This window comes from Poromitra crassiceps (assembly GCF_964638095.1).
Source record: "Poromitra crassiceps genome assembly, chromosome: 5".
Lineage (NCBI taxonomy): Eukaryota > Metazoa > Chordata > Actinopteri > Beryciformes > Melamphaidae > Poromitra > Poromitra crassiceps.
In genome coordinates, this window is record NC_139642.1 from 38,060,753 (window position 1) to 38,077,330 (window position 16,578).

At 43.3% G+C, this 16,578-nt stretch overlaps 1 protein-coding gene across 2 annotated transcripts; it reads left to right on the forward strand.

Moving 5' to 3' along the window:
- Positions 1-174: 174 nt before the first annotated feature.
- Positions 175-16,363, forward strand: LOC310776221 (heterogeneous nuclear ribonucleoprotein L-like). Of its 2 annotated transcripts, none has more exons than XM_083636414.1 (14): positions 175-290; positions 1,183-1,298; positions 3,727-3,964; positions 4,123-4,208; positions 4,439-4,535; positions 4,664-4,736; positions 9,778-9,810; positions 11,688-11,759; positions 12,117-12,370; positions 12,836-12,957; positions 13,441-13,642; positions 14,912-14,969; positions 15,108-15,215; positions 15,768-16,363. In XM_083636414.1, the coding sequence occupies exons 1-14, from the start codon at positions 213-215 to the stop codon at positions 15,824-15,826; spliced, it is 1,596 nt and encodes a 531-aa protein (XP_083492540.1). In that variant the 5' UTR covers positions 175-212; the 3' UTR covers positions 15,827-16,363. The 2 variants fall into 2 exon arrangements, with proteins under 2 accessions (XP_083492540.1, XP_083492541.1); XM_083636415.1 differs by having other exon boundaries at positions 11,691-11,759.
- Positions 16,364-16,578: the final 215 nt, after the last annotated feature.

The following is a 16,578-nucleotide window of genomic DNA, read 5'->3' on the forward strand; positions in this document are numbered from 1 at the left end:
CTGGTGACGCGAGGTTACACTTCGAGTTGTCTGCATTTTTGCTGTGTTTCCATTGGCTGTTACTCAAGTCCCAGACAGATTGACAGGCGCCCTGAGCCTATCGGATGCCGCGGCGGCTGTAGGTAGGCGTGGAAACCGGAGCGTCGTTTTCCTTGACTTTTCCGTCCATTTCACACTTCGTCACTACAACCATCCTTTTTAACTGGGACAACATGGCTACTGCGACGGGCCGTTATTACAGCGAGGAAGGCAGGGCAACGAAAAGACAGAAGACCGACGGAATGGCCACGGTGAGTTGTCTGTGTGCAGGGTAGAGGTATTAGTTAACTGATATCACAGCGCACACACGGCCTAGTCACGGTGTTCTTGTTTCAATAGAATTCACTCAGACTGGCGTATGGAAATGGTGTCACGACGCGGCCATCTCACAAAAAAACGTCTCGTGGTGCAGTTATTTTACTTTTTACACCCATCTTTGATTTAGCATAGAGTAATTGTAACGTTATTTGACAATTAACGTTAAACCAGGACATGCATCGTTGATAGTCCCATATGGTTTAATTTGAATTGAATCAATGGAGGGAGGTTGGTGCTCGCCCGGGCCTTGCCATCAGGGCAGCGCTTTGTTCTAGCACCGGTTACGCTAAGCTAGCTAGTTAGCTATAGCTAAGTTATAGCCATCCTTAAAATTGTTGCAAATCTATGGGAATACTCTGTACTCTAAGCCATATTCTACCTGCAAGGGCGATTAAACGAATGTTTCTTGAATTAGATTTGAACGAAATCTATATGGTAACGTTTAACAGATGCACAAAATACACTCCAAATACACACATCAAGGTAAGACCCCCTCCCCCAGTTGGATCAAGTAACCCGCTACTGTTGGAACATATGCTAACCTTACAGAGTAGAATAAATTGTTTTAGCGCCTTGAACTCAGTATAACCACTAACTAATAATAATGTTTTATTTATAGAGCGCTTTTCAGTGTACTCAAAAGATACTTTACACAACATAAAATGATCATAGGAAACTACACTCTAAAAACACAATAGATTAAAAGCACTTGAACTAGTCAAATAATGTCACTCCCACTCTTCTTATTATAAGTGCTAGAAGGCCAGGTCATTAAATGTATGTTGGGTGTATTTTAACTTTATTTCTCCTTGCTGACTGATGCAGGGCTATGAAGACCCACACAAGACCCTTCCGTCTGTAGTGGTGCACATCCGGGGGCTGGTGGACGGAGTCACAGAGGCTGACCTAGTGGAGGCCCTACAGGAGTTTGGAGCCATCAGGTACAGTAGGACTCGAGCTGTGTGGGGACCGTGTAAAATGTTTAGTTTAGGGCAGGGGTTTTCAGGATGGGGTGGAGCGCCGTCCTACGGGGAGGGGGCGCCGTCGGCTGACGGGGGCTGCTCGAAAATGTAACTCAAGCGCCGACGATACGTGCGTGATGTCAGCTGCATGAGAGTTGTGACTGGCCGTTGCCTTGGCTCATCGTCGTAAAGTCGCCTTTCAAAGCATGACGTTAGATTATAACGAACTAGTTGTGTGGCTTTGCCTTCCCAAATGTTGAGGGTCGTTTTTTAGAATTTAATACATAGAATTGGGAACGTTACATTCAATTTCATTCAGACTGCCTGGCACACAATCTCAACCACAGGAGGAGGGTGGGAGGAGGGAGGGCGTAGTGGCGTCCGAGCATGTAGACATGCTGGCGCCGGCAGACAGCGAGACGGCTCCAATTCGAGGCGGACGGACGACCATGTTTAGGCCTTTAAGGCTCATTTATGGTCACTCTGGCGAGCCAGGGGAGGATGAGGGGCGCGCGCCAAAGATGACGTCATTGCACTGCAACCGCATAGAGCGTACCTGAAGATTTTTCTAACTGTACATACCTCCGCAGCTCCCGTTGCGCTTTGCAGGGAGAGAAATGGAGAAGTTAAGTACACTGAGCCGTCTTTTGACCACATTTCTTGACACATGTGGTAAAACTTGATTTGTAACTGTTCGTTTTTAGTCATTTCAAAAAGTAAATGTGTTGTGTTGAGAGACACCACAGAGTAGACTATCAGGGCTGAGAACTGAAATGCGTATTCAATAAAAACAAGTTTGGTGATTCTATTAATGTGCTGATATACGGTCGTTTGAGAGTGAAACCACACTCAGTCAGTACTGCACATAATGGCGTTTCATTGTGACTTTTCATGGGCCGTTCTCACTATTATCACTGTACAATATAACATGATCTTGGCTGCCACTGTGACTATGAAAGCATTGGTCCCAGCGCGGAGTGTGCGCGCGATCTGCTCTGCTATAATGAGACCTTTAGTTTACTTGCTTAGTTTAGTTAAATTCCTGGATGCCTATGGAACATGATGAATAATTTGACCATAGACACTCAATAATTGAGACAAGGTAGCCTAATGTTGCTGTTTAACATACTTCAGACTAGTCTAGGGGTGTCAAAAATAATCCATTATAAAATGCATCGCGATGCGGACGTGCACGATTCTGCATCGATTCACAAATGTCAAAAGTCGATTATTTAAAAAATAAAAATAAAATGGATGCAGTTGTTTATTTTAATTATGGATCATAATACAATGCAATTCCAAATGCACTTTTATTTTAAAAGTAGCCACACAGTGAGAAAAAAGAAAGCGAGAAAAAATAAATCATCTATTGCGGAAAAAAGTGATGCATCGATTTAAGATGCATCGAGATGCATCGATAATCGTAATCGAATCGTAGCCCTCTGAATCGTAATCGAACCGTGAGGCCAGTGAAGATTCACAGCCCTACTTCAGACTGCAAATGTTACATAAAAGGTCTGTCTGATGGCATTTATTAGTTTCTGTTCTGACTCTGGGAAAATGGTAAAATTTCCCAAATCTACTGTATCTCTGAACTATCTCTTTAACCAAATCACACACACTATGTGATCTCCTTTTGATAACCAATGGAATATTTTTCCACTTCCATTCACTGACCCTCCTTGTGTGAACGGCTCAGCGTGAGCGTGCTTCAAGCTTCAGTTCGGCTTACATTAGGCGTCCTGTGTGAACAAGGGCTTACTCTCATCACTGCTATTGACACTGCAAATTCATAGCCCTTGGGCATCTTTTACCTGGAGTAGCCTCACTCAGTTTTGGTTGAGCAATTAGTGGCTATTGAATGCTGACATTTGAAACCCCAGCTGTCATGTCTCATTGCAATTGTCATTCTTGCACGATGACTTCATTTTAGTTTTCATCACTTTTTAGGCTACTAACAATTTCTAAAATTCATTTTCTCTGCTGTATATACCGTATTCATTAATGCCAATATAGTTGTCTACACAGGATGTTGCCTGTTCATCCAGCACATTCTTTAATAATGACATGGGGTTTGCTTTTAGCCACTGAGGCGCTAAATGCTATCAAAAGTATGTCCCACATCTTTACAGTATTTTGAGGAAAAGTATCACTTGAATCACCCGGCTGGCTTGGCTGCAGCATGGACTTTTAACCATCTCCCTTTTCTTGTCTTAAATAATCTCTTAATAATCTACCTTTTCACCTTCTGTTCAAAAATGACAAACCACCATAACAGTTTAACCTGCCAAATATTCATTTTGGGTGGGGAATTATACAAAAATACCTAGTTATAAGCTCAAAGGTGATGTGGGTGATCTCCTTCCCCCAGTATTTGATATTTCTGGGTCCTGGTCTTTGTTTTTAGCTATGTGGTGGTGATGCCCAAGAAGCGACAGGCATTGGTAGAGTACGAGGACATGAACGGATCGTCCACAGCTGTGACCTACGCTGCAGACAACCAGGTGTACATCGCCGGCCACCCGGCCTTCATCAACTACTCCACCAGCCAGAAGATCTCCAGGCCGGGGGACCCCGACGACTCCAGAAGCGTTAACAATGTCCTTCTGCTCACCATCATGAACCCCATCTACCCTATCACCACGGTAACTGCAGAGATCTGATCTCGTAATCTGTTTCTACAATGGGGCTGCAGAGTTATGACTAAAATGATCCCAATAATTATGACCCAGCATCTGCCTTGTTTTCCCCCCCTTTTTGAGTATAATTCTGTTTTTAACTTGGTGACTCTGGCTCTGCACAGGATGTTCTCTACACTATCTGCAACAACTGCGGTCCTGTCCAGAGAATTGTCATCTTCAGGAAGAACGGTGTCCAGGCCATGGTCGAATATCCTTTTGCATGTGTGCTGCCTGACATAGGGCTTGCAATCTAGTGGTTGATAACAAGGTGCTGCTGCACTACCTATACTTGTCAGCAGGGGTGGAAAGAGTAGAACAATATTATACTCAAGTAGAAGTCGTTACTTGGAGGACATTTTACTTGAGTAAAATTACTGGTTTAAAAAAATCTGCTTGAGTAAAAGTACTTTACCCTCTCTTCCTTAACCCCATCATTACGTTTGACTCGGTGCAAAGCGCACAGCGGGCCAAGGCCTCACTCAATGGAGCAGACATCTATTCTGGATGTTGCACGCTGAAGATCGAGTATGCCAAGGTATTGCTTATAGAACTACTGCGCTGTACAGTTCAGCTAATCTTCACTTAACATGCTTTCATCGTGTTTTTGAGTTCCTTGAATGGTGTAATCAGTTTGTGTATTCATATACTTGCTATTTCCCTCAGCCCACTCGCCTGAATGTGTTCAAGAACGACCAAGACACTTGGGACTACACTAACCCCAACCTGGGAGGCCCAGGTAAACCCTTGAACTCATGAACATACTCCCACACACGGTCACATACTCTATCCAGCACCCTTACTGCTGCTGTGGGGAGTTTCAGCAAGTGGGCTACTTGGAGGGTGGAGGCAAGACCCTTCATTGGTAACGCCACTGAACCCTTAAATGATGCTGCTTTGACAGTCACTATTTTCACATTTGCTTACCTGCTGAAACCTGTCTCTGAGCCAGGGGATACACAGTGGGATCAGGGGTCATGCACGACTGAAAAGTATGGAAACATTGCCTATTTCCATGATTTTTTTTAACAAACCACACAAATTACGAACATACAATTGCGTGCCCTTGATTGTCTGCTTAAAACATCTATCAGTAAGTATTAAAGTCCCTGGAAACCAAAATCCACAAAAACCTTCTAACTATTAATTGTGTGCCTCAGAAATTAATTGACATTACTTTCAACCCTAACCCCAAAAATCGACACTTTTCTACAAGGTCTGGATTTCCATTTCCTCATTGAAGAGAGCGGTGTGTGCGGTGCTAAAATGCACGATCTTATCACGTCATAAGATTTAATCGAATCACACACACGCATGCACGCAGAGATCTCTTCCTCTCTGTAAACCCTCTCTGTCTGTGCTATGTGCCGAGCAACGCGCGAACACACACACTCCATCTCTCTTTCCTTCTCTCTCTCTCCGTTAACGGAGAGAGTCTCCTCCGAGCAGGTCTCCTCCGAGAGAGAGAGGAGACCTGCTGCAGACGGGACACGCCCACACAGTCCACGGGAGAAAATACACTCTAAAATCGAATTGATTCTCATGACTTTTCCCATGACTGTCAAACCTAAATTTATATACTTTGCGACGTTCATCATCGTTCAAATTTGGCTGGTGGCTTATTAACATAGGTTCCTGTGATGTAATGAACTCAAAATGCTAAATAATAAAAAAAAAGAAAATCTGGTTTCCAGGGACTTTAAGTATCTGCAATATTAGCTTGAAGTCAAAGGTGTAAAACAATAAATCTCCACTGTTTTTGAAGTTGTGGATGCAAGTTTTCAAATTGGAACTGTCTATGAACTGCTGAGTGGTAGGAACGGCAGGACACATTCACTGACAGAAGGAAGCTGTCACCAATAAGCAATAACTCAGTGTGTTACAGCACTGGAATGAAACGAGTGAAATCATGTCATGCCAGTAACTGGATGCTAGCCTTCTTATTACTTGTGGCATGCAGCTTTTCTAGTTTCCTTTTCCTGCTAAAGGAGGATATTTGTGCTCATACCAAATGTCTTTTGAACAGTTCATCAAACCCTGGAGCGTTGCAGGTGCGGACAAGCAATTTTAACTTTTTTCTTCTTGGCCAATTCCTCCTGCTGTCCCCGTCGTTGCTCCTTCCCCTCTGCCTGCCGATCTGGTGAGAGTTGTAGACTTCTTGTCACCTGACAGTGAGGAGTTTCACTGGCAGAACCAAGCGAGTGGGAGGATCACGCTATTCCCCCCAGTTCCAGAGGCACTAGTGCAGCGACCAGGACATATAAATCATAATCCGGCTTCCCACCTGCAAACACGGCCAATTGTGCCTGTATGGACCTCTGACGAAGCTGGAGGTAACATGGGGGCTCAAACCTGCCACCCTCATGCTGGTAGGCACGGAATCTACTGCTGTCCTTGAAAAGAAAAGGTCCCCTTCCAAACAAACTGAAAGTGCCGTTTGTCAGGAATGAGCACAAAATCTGAACAAACTACAGGAAATGACCCCAAACCGAAACGCAAGGCTTTATGGGTATAAGGAGACGGATGTTGACCCCTGACACCCAGCGCTTAATCATGGTTGGATAGCTTAGCATAAGCAAATTAATTTCATATTCCGCTGTTTCTTCAAATCTTAACCTGTATGAACTAGGTGTTGCATAGACTCGTCGACTACCACAAGTCGATGTAGCTTTGCACATTCATTTTAGTTTTTCGCACTATCGGGAGTACTTCATTGTTGCGAGCTCATCGGCTGATGAGGCGAAGAAGCCTCTGATAGTGCTGGTAGATTGCTTCAAAGAGCTGCAGTCACAGAAGAAAGTCTGAATCGGGTTTAATGTCAAACTTTTCGAAACATACTTTTTGGTCCCAGACAGTTCATTCTTTTGGACGCCAAAGTTACTAAAGCTGTCCTGAAACCCCACCAGAGACAATGGGGACTTTGGGCCTCTTTGGGATTATTAGTTTTCAAGAATACTCCCTTCCTCATACTGAAGTTACAGACATGTGTCTACATCCTCCCTTATGGACATGCATTGACTTTTTCTCAAGCCAGTGTAAAGCCTTCCTTCCGCTAGCAGCGTCAGTTGTACTGCCTTCCTTGCCACAGCAGTGAATGTAGCAAAGTTATTGTATTCTATTTTCATGGAAGAAGTCTAATAAGTTAAAGTACCAAAAATCTGATTTAAGCAATTGCCATTTTAATGGTAACAAATTAGGCATTGAGTTCCATATAGAGCCACTAAACGGTTTGTCACTGATGTTTGACAACTTGCATCCTGAAGTTCTGGGTAACAACTTTTCCTTGCCACCAAGACTGATCTTGCTCTCATCCACTGTCCTCTGACTTTGACCAATTTGAAATGAAGTGAATTTAAATGCTAGTAGTAAAGCCCAACCGGCATCTGTAACTTAACACCTTGTTTCATCGAGTCCCACTCAGCACAGCAGAAATGGCAAAGGGGATTCCATGTCAAATGGCAAGTGGTTCTGACAAGGTACCGATTGGGCTTAATGATATCAGGCCACTTTGACCATAGCCTAAATTTGTTGTAGTTTCAGATTGATTTGAGACGTGTGAATAGTGGCACAGACCAGCATCAGTATGGTGGTTAACTGTAGCACCACATAACTCATCTCAACTCAATAAGTCAATCTCCTGTGAGTCCAAAAGAATTGACAGGCATTTGTGCTGGGAGGGAGAGGCAGACACATTTTTGCTGACAACACCGCCACCACTCAGCCACCACCATCTCAAGTATGAGGACACAACCACTCTCACACAGAAGGCCCATTCTCCCCGCAGACACAAGGGGATAAACTGCAAGACACTCCACCCATTCAACATGATGGTGTAGGACTGATATGACTACTCCTCCTCCATCGTCTCCGCATCGCACCGTCAGAGCCACGAAGACACCACACACTTCCATCGGAGAGGGTGGGGAGTTTGGTTGTTGGTACTTTTGGGCACTAAGCTACGCTTGGTCCCTCCACCCTCCCGCACTCCGTCCTTGCCTCCACATTTTGTGACCCACATGCTTGACACATTGAAACAGGTCAAAGCTCGCGTCACCTACAATCTACACCAAATGGAGAAGGGGACACCACAGAGACAACATCCACCCAGGCAAACAGACAGAGGTAGTGACAGACATCTCTGTACAGCAGACGAACCATACTGACACTAAGCAGTTGATCAAGATCACACTGACAAAGCCATGGCCCTTCCTGTACTCTTTTTGGAAGGGTGGGCTTCGTGTGCTTTTTTTTTTTACGCCTTGAAAACAACAAAACACCCGAGCAACACATCACTTGCTGACGCCGTACCAACTGATCCAATAGATGACTCACACCCCTGAATCCAGCTGTAGCCAATCACATTGGAGGCAACACAAGACAACTGATGAAGACAAAGACATTGCTGACAACACCATCAAGCACCAGCACACTCAGAGCCCAGTCAGGCCCATTTTTGGTTTTCCTCCTCTCTGATACCTCGTAACCTCCCACATGGAACTCAGCTATTCTCTGTTGCTCTCTCTCCTCATCTCCTCCTCATATTTTCCTCCCTGTGCTTTTCTTGCTACATGCATCCCTGTCTAGCTAGCCTATTTTTTCTGAGTACAGCTTCTCCTTTTTTCTTCTGTCAATATTTTAAAGTCTCTAGAACCTGTGTAACACCTTCCATGTGATGCAGGTTTGGCAATTTACACCTAAGAGGAGCCAGCTTCCCCGTCTGAAATGTGCTCTATGGCAGCCTCAAGGCCTACCAGTGGCTGCTAAGGAGACTATTCCAAAATGGAACAAAAGGGATGGAAAAGCCAGCCAACCCACCAATGGGCCTTTCATCTTGATAGAAGCAGGAATCGGTCCTGAGGTGGAGAGTTCTTTGCCAAAAGAGGAAATGGATAGGAGTATTGGATGAAATGAAATGGGTGGAGAGTGGTGGAACTACTGCAGCAAATGTCTTCCTCCCCCCTGTTTGTAAGCATGCAGTAAGTAACTCGAGCCCCCGCTTGGGGAACATAACTGCACAGCACCACACGACTCCAAACCCCAGCACCCAACATCGCCACACAAGACTGACGAGACTCCATTTTGATTTTTGTTTTTGTTTTTTTCCATACAGGCTTAATCTTTCTGGAAGTGGGTGATGGGTGTGGGTGGGTTTTCTCTGTCGAGGCTTGTATTGGAAACGTCACATAGGCCTACATGCTGGTTTGCTTTGTCTTGTTGCTTCCTTGGTTGGCAGTTCACAGCCACCAGGGAATACATCTATGCACCTAACTGGTTTCCTGGGCTTCTAGTTTCTCTGGGAATAAAATAATATTTTCAATCTGGGTGAAGGAACCATGAAATACTTAATTATTATTAATCCATGGGTATGGAGGCTGTGCTTGACCTAAATGGGACTTTCTTTTTTATTGCAAAGCCCCATCAACCTGGGAACATGTTATCCACTGCATTCCAAAATGACAAGACACTTTTGATTGGGCTGCGGGGGTGCTTTCTTTTTAGAATCAAGAGCCTTGTTGGTTACCCGCCACGGTGGTGGAAAGACAAACTTGCCAACCACATTTCGTAATTAATTTGCTAGGTTTCCTACCCATGTTAATCCAAACTTTTGGCGTTCATCCCCGAAACACTGCCCAGATGACGAGTGGTTTATTAACTTAACACTCCTGAGCATTTATTTGGGTTAATTAATCTGTGATTTGCTCAGGAAAAATGTGCCTGTCTGGAATTTGATTAACCTGGCTTCAGTTCTGATTGTGTGTGATTATTGTGTACCTGTACAGATGGTGATGCAGATGGAAATGGGAGCAATGCAGGTGTGTGCGAGTACTTGTGTACAATTATCTTTTTTTCCATTCAGGCATTTATATTTATCCAGCCTGACTGTTTAATATTAACATATTTTCAGTTCTCTTTGATTGGAGTGCAAGGTGGGTGGACTTTCGAGTGGTTCCTCTCTTCCAGGACAGATGAATCAGTCCTGAAATGCATGCAGCTGTCTCAAATACTACATTTGCCAAGGTCCAAATTAGGGATGCATCGATTATAAATTTTGATGTACGATTATAGTCTGAGAAAAAACCACGATTATCACGGTTTCACGATTATTGTTATGGGCGTATAAAAATCACATGAGCATTCTTTAAATAGAGGTTTTATTGTATTTCCCCCACAATCTTAACAGTTGCTGCCTTCGGATTAAAAAAAGAAGAAAGAAAGGGCAGATGTACTCAGCAAAGATGGATGATTTAATATCCCATGGCTCTGACCTAATCAAATCTAACTGACATCACTATTGTGAACATAAAACAAACAACATTTCTGATATATGATTGTTTTAGTAAAGTATCACTCAATAGTCAATACAAAAAATATTTTATTATTATTTTATAGAAGCGAAAGTCTATAGCTGCTTAGTCTGCAGAAAAAAACACAAAAGGCATAGTAACTTAGACTCTTATTGGCATGTTACTGGCAACTAAATGGGCCGTCTGAATTTTGCATTGGGGTCAGTTCTATTGCAGTGATGATGGGGCAGGCATGGAAAGCCTCACTATAAGCCATCATGTGTCGTTTCACTTTTTACTGGAAAATGCTCCCTCTAGATTAAAGAAAGGACACTCTGTGGTGTTGACTGGTGTTTGTTATGTAAATGTGCGCATTTGTTTTCGTTGTCTCAGTCAGATCATGACTGCCAAGCAGCTAGCTACGTTAGCTTCACGTTATTAGGCCTACATGTAACGTTAGCGGGTTGCTTTTGGAGTTGACACAAACCCTTGATGTTTCTTTTTGTGTAAAGCATGAGGTTCTCTATGGTTTACGCCAGCTCTGGGAGCATGAAGTGCTTTAAATGCGGGGATGTTTGGTCACAACGAGCTCGAGGACCGCTGCCTGTTGAACTATGTACGCTAGGCCATGGCCAGCTAGCTAACATTAGCCACAACAGCTAACGTTAACGTCATTGACTGTATGTTAACGGTAAACAAAGCCGCTGCCTCCTCCCCATGTTTGGTTTAACGTAACACCAGCTCAGACTTTCCCCTAATCTCAGAAACCTTGCGGGACATGTATTGCAGCATTTATTTTGGTGCTGGCGTCCATGGCTAGGCTACCGACTGACTACTACTGGGAGACATGGCAGCTGCCTGTGTTTGGTGCCTCCGCTAAATAGTCCGTGCGGGAAACGAAGCGAGAGAGACAGGTTCTTCACGGGAGTTTTAAACTGACGAACTGTTGTGAAACAAAACACTCGGTGTAGCGGAGCCTCTGCGGTTATATAACCGTGACGTTTTAAATCGTGGTTAATAGTCAAACCGGTTAACCCCTGCATCCCTAGTCCAAATAGTATTTGGCAAAGGTAGTATTTAATTTGGCAAATGCATTTGCCAAGGTCCATTATGATCTAAGTTGAAATGTTAAGGTAACTTTATAGTGTGCAATGTGGGTCCGATTTTGACAACACATTTTACCCAAATATAATATTTGGAACCATTTGAAAACTGCAGAATTATTAGTGAATGCCAGTTTTTCTAGACAAGCTTGTTTCTTTCGGAGTCTAAATGCTCGGGTGTCCTACTGTCATATCTTTGCAGCAAAAATCTTGTTTCCCGTCGCTTCTCGCCATACTTACACCACTTTCACTTCCTCTCCTTTTTCCTCTTTTTCTTCTCCTTCTTTCTTCCCGCTCTCTCAGAAGATGTGAATGCCAACCCCAACAAGCGTCAGAGACAGCCTGCTCTGCTGGGCGATCACCCTCCAGAGTATGGTATGTCTCTCACGCCCCTGGGCAACAAGAACACACAGTCACACACAAAATGATACGCAGTTCTTTTCTATTGTCAACCTGAAGTTATAATGCACAACTTATTCTACATTATTAATTCCTGAAAATGTTTATAGACGGTCTGTATTACATTATATTGGTTCTACAATTCTAAAATTATATGGCTTTCTACTCTGGGAAGTTCTCTGTAAGGAACCTGAATTTAGAACTTGGTCCCCACAAAGTGGCAATTAAGTGGTGCCGTCTTGTCATTTTGAACTATGCTGTTTACAAAGTGGGGACCAAATCCTCGTTGTTCTATAGAGCATGTTTCTGAATGGCCTCGGCACCATTCCCCAGGTGGCGGTTACCACGGCTATGGTGACGAGAACTATGGATCCTCGCCCTACGAAGGTCGGCGCATGGGTCCACCAATGAGGGGGCGCGGAGGAAGCCGCTATGGTGGGCCGGGCTACGGGCCTCCTCCCCCTCCCCCCGGAGAGTATGGCGCGCATGCCGACTCTCCCGTCGTCATGGTGTACGGCCTCGAGCCGGTCAAGATGAACGCCGACCGTGTCTTCAACGTGTTCTGCCTCTACGGCAACGTAGAACGGGTGAGTGTCCGACTTGGACAGTGAAGGATGCGTGTGGCATGTGCGGCACTATCTCTTCTCACAACTTCCATCTTCCTACGCATGCCGAGCACGGGATTACTCGGCAACAGCATGTTTCCGACTCAAATGGCGAACTGCGGAGTAATACGGTGTGCGGCATGCGTAGGAAGACTAAAGTTCTACGGGCCGTGCTCCTCTGCTGTAGCTTCTCTGTACTTCTCCAAACTGGGAGCGTGCAGAGTCAAATAATCTGAACTATCCCTTTAACCGACATCTACATATATTTATTCAAATAACATACATGCACATGCACATACACCCACTCATACATGCATACTGTAGGTAGATGTTGCCCATCAGTTTCTGTGAATAATAAATCAGTTGTTCATGTCCCCTCAGGGAAAGACATCGGTCTCTTTAAGGTCACAGAAAACTAGCCAATCCTGTCTTTGTCACTTTCCATAGGTGAAGTTCATGAAGAGTAAACCTGGGGCAGCCATGGTGGAGATGGGAGACTGCTATGCTGTGGACCGCTGCATCACTCATCTCAACAACAACTTCCTCTTTGGACAGAAACTCAACGTCTGGTGAGTCAGCCACTCGCTAACTTTGAAATGAGTCAAATGTTTTTGATTTGTTTAGTTCATTTATTTTAGTGAAAGAAATGTAAACCCACACACTTATTTATATTTACTTTTTGCTTGTTGCGGGTAGGCACCACAGCTAAATGCAAAATAAAAAGCAGTTTACAGTAGAGATGGGACATGGGCTTATCACGATACCATGCGATATGGGTGTTCACTATTAAATATGATGTAAAGGATCAAAGTTCAATGACATAATGGATGAGAGTTTGTGGGATTTTGATCAAGCAGTCTCATTTGTGATTTTACAGCAGAATAAAATGGAGTTTATATTGCCTCCCCCGCCCCCCTTTTTTTTAAATTAATACCCCAGAGATTTTCAAAGAGGGAGGCGGCCCCCAGTTTATTTGCTCCGAGCTGTGGTGTCTCCCAGTGTTCTCTTAACTTGTAATGGAAATGTGACTGTGTAACCCCTCCCTCCTGCAGTGTGTCCAAGCAACAGGCCATCATGCCCGGTCAGTGCTATGAGCTGGACGACGGCACCAGCAGCTTCAAGGACTTCCACGGCTCCCGGAACAACCGCTTCACCTCACCGGAGCAGGCGGCCAAGAACCGCATCCAACACCCCAGCAACGTGCTGCACTTCTTCAACGCCCAGCCCGACTCCTCGTCCGAGGTCTTCTCCGGGGTCTGTGTTGTAACAGAAAACACCTCATGTGTCAATAAAGAAGTTTCCGTTTGTCTCCTTTCGTGAAGAAACATGTATCAAATGTCATTAGAAAACTTACAAAAATGTAAAAAACAAACAAACAAAACACTTGATAGTACATGTTTCTTCACAAAAGGAGATGAACTTAAAACTTATTTGACTGATCCAGCCCTTTCCTGATGAGCACCAGTTTACTGTTTGCACTGATTTCGGATGCATGCGGCGCACCTAGATCCATTTTGTTTATACTTTGTGTGTGTGGGTGTAGGTGATGTGATGTCAGTGGGTATTAAACTATTTTGACTCGTAAACACAATTTCAAGACACGGTCATCACTAAACACTAGGGGTGTCACGATACACTCAGTTCACGATACGATACGTATCACGATACTGGGTTCACGATAACGATACGATACGATTTTAACAATATTTTTTTTTACTTGAATAATGACAATATATGACTGGAAAAGTAGTATTTTATTTGAAATGCACAAATACAAAATATGCTGTTGTGGGAAATTGTTATTACAATAACAACTAGAAAAAACATGAGATTGGAGATAAGGCTTATCTTGAAATAGAATGAGTTACACCGTCACTTAGATTTACTTTGAACTAAAAGGTTTCTCAGCAGTATAAATTCTCATTATGCATCTTCAGTTTTTCTTCAAACTCAAACAACAAGACTTTTCTTAGTCTGTTTTTTATGCATCTTCAGTTTTTCCTGTCAAGTAAACAGTTTTGCCAGAAACTCAATTGAATGGTTTCTCTCCTGTATAACTTCTCATGTGTCTCTTCAGAGACTTGTTCAACTGATCTACTTTCCACACATTGAACTTCAACCAACAAAGACGTTTCTTTGTCTATTTTTGAAGGAGAATTTTTTTTTTTTTTTTTTTTTTTTTTTTTTCACGATATGAGATTTCATCTCAACGATACATATTGTGACGTTTTACTATCGCGAAATTTCGTGGGACGATATATTGTGACACCCCTACTAAACACCCTGCATTTCCTTTGTGAAAGATAGAGGTAACTGGAAGAAAACATTGCTGGTTGCATTGAAGAACTAACCTAATGTGGAGTGCAATTTTGTAGTGTGTGTATGTCTAGAACTGGGCAGATGTATCCAGATATTTTCTCCACCCACTCTATTTACTGTATTATGTTTCAATCTAGGAAAATTTAGCATTTAAAGTGTTGTGCGTGCTGTGCCAGACACTAATGATTATTGCTGTCTTTACAGATTTGTGAGGAGCTTGGTGTCAAGAGCCCCATCAACATTAAACTGTTCACAGGCAAGAGTAAGCTGCTTTAATTCTACATCATCTGTACTAAATAAATAGTGTTTTACACATTCACAGAAAATATGGACTAAATTGAAATGGAACTTTTTCTGTGTGGTGTGTTTGTTAATTTTGTGACCTGTGGTCTCTAACCAGATGCCGCCCCCACTGAGCGCAGTGCTTCAGGTTTGCTAGAGTGGGAGTCCATCAACGATGCCATGGAGGCCCTGGCCATGATAAACCACTACCAGATGAAGAATGCCAGTATGTACCCCCCCCCCCCCCCCCCCACACACACACACACGTTTGCATCGCACTGTACTGTATGTCAACACAGGTTTGTCCCCCCCCACCCTCCATGCAGCACAATGTTACTTTTTAAAAATGTGCAGCACACTAACTACTAATTTAACCATCTGTAATTAAACTAAAGGCAACAAGTGCAAGTTGAGAAGCTAACTAATAACTGCCAAACGCAATGAACAAAGTATAAAGATATGTAATGCTTGCCACCACCATGTTTTTTTGTTGGATATTAATAATATTAATATGTACTTGGTATAATGGTGAAATCCAAAAGTGAGGTGTGGGGTTTCCAATCCATCATGCATTGGACAGCCTTAAACCATGCATCTTGACTATGATTCTCATGTTGGGGTTATTCTAATCCATTTGACAACCCCAAACCCAGTTATGTCATTAACCGGGTCAAGAACAGAATTCCCCAGAATTGGCCCAGAGAAAGACAACTTTACCGTTGCACTGTCTTTTATGTATTTGTTTGTTGGTCTCTAATCGTCCGTCTCTTCTTCACAGCTGGTCCGTACCCCTACACTCTCAAGCTATGCTTCTCCACTGTGCAGCACGCCAACTGAGCATGCCAGAAAGATGAGGAGCGCTCCACCATTCCCCCATGTTCATCTGTACTTAGACCATGACGGCACGCAACACACCTGGGGACAATTGATATTCAAAAGCCATCGAAACCTTACTGTGATACATTGCCTCGCACAAGGGAACAGATCCCCAAAGTGCAGACCATCCCATTTGGCGCTCCAAGCAGGCTTAATCAAATGCTGCCAAGCATTTAGAAATAATTGATATTTATTGTGTCCCAGATGTGCTTTATAGAGTGTCTGTACTTGTGTCTTCAATATTCAGTTGTCCTTTTTACTTTTGGTATTATTATGCTTATAGCCTGACATGTGAGAAAGTATATTTGAAAGAATTGTTTTTATGCTCAGGTTGTTTAAGTCGTGATGGAAAACATGATTTTGTATCAGATTTGTCGATCTTTTATTATAGCTCACTTTTTTTTTTTATTGCTGCCTATTCAGTACTGCACCTCCACAGTCTGTTGACATGCAGGGGGGAGTCTTTTGTTGTAAGAAAAAATAAACAATCGAAGTTAAGTCTGTGTCATTAACCATGATTGGATTACTTTCTCAAATGTGAACGTATTCCTTTGTCTATTCTATTATGTCCTTTGCATTCAAACTGTTTAATAACTGTCAAGAATGATTCCCCAGAACTGACAACAGACCTGCTACTGTTTCTGCTAAGCTGACGTAGCTTTGCCTGGTGATAGATCAGTTTTAATTTCATTCAATGGTTAGTCCTTCCTCTG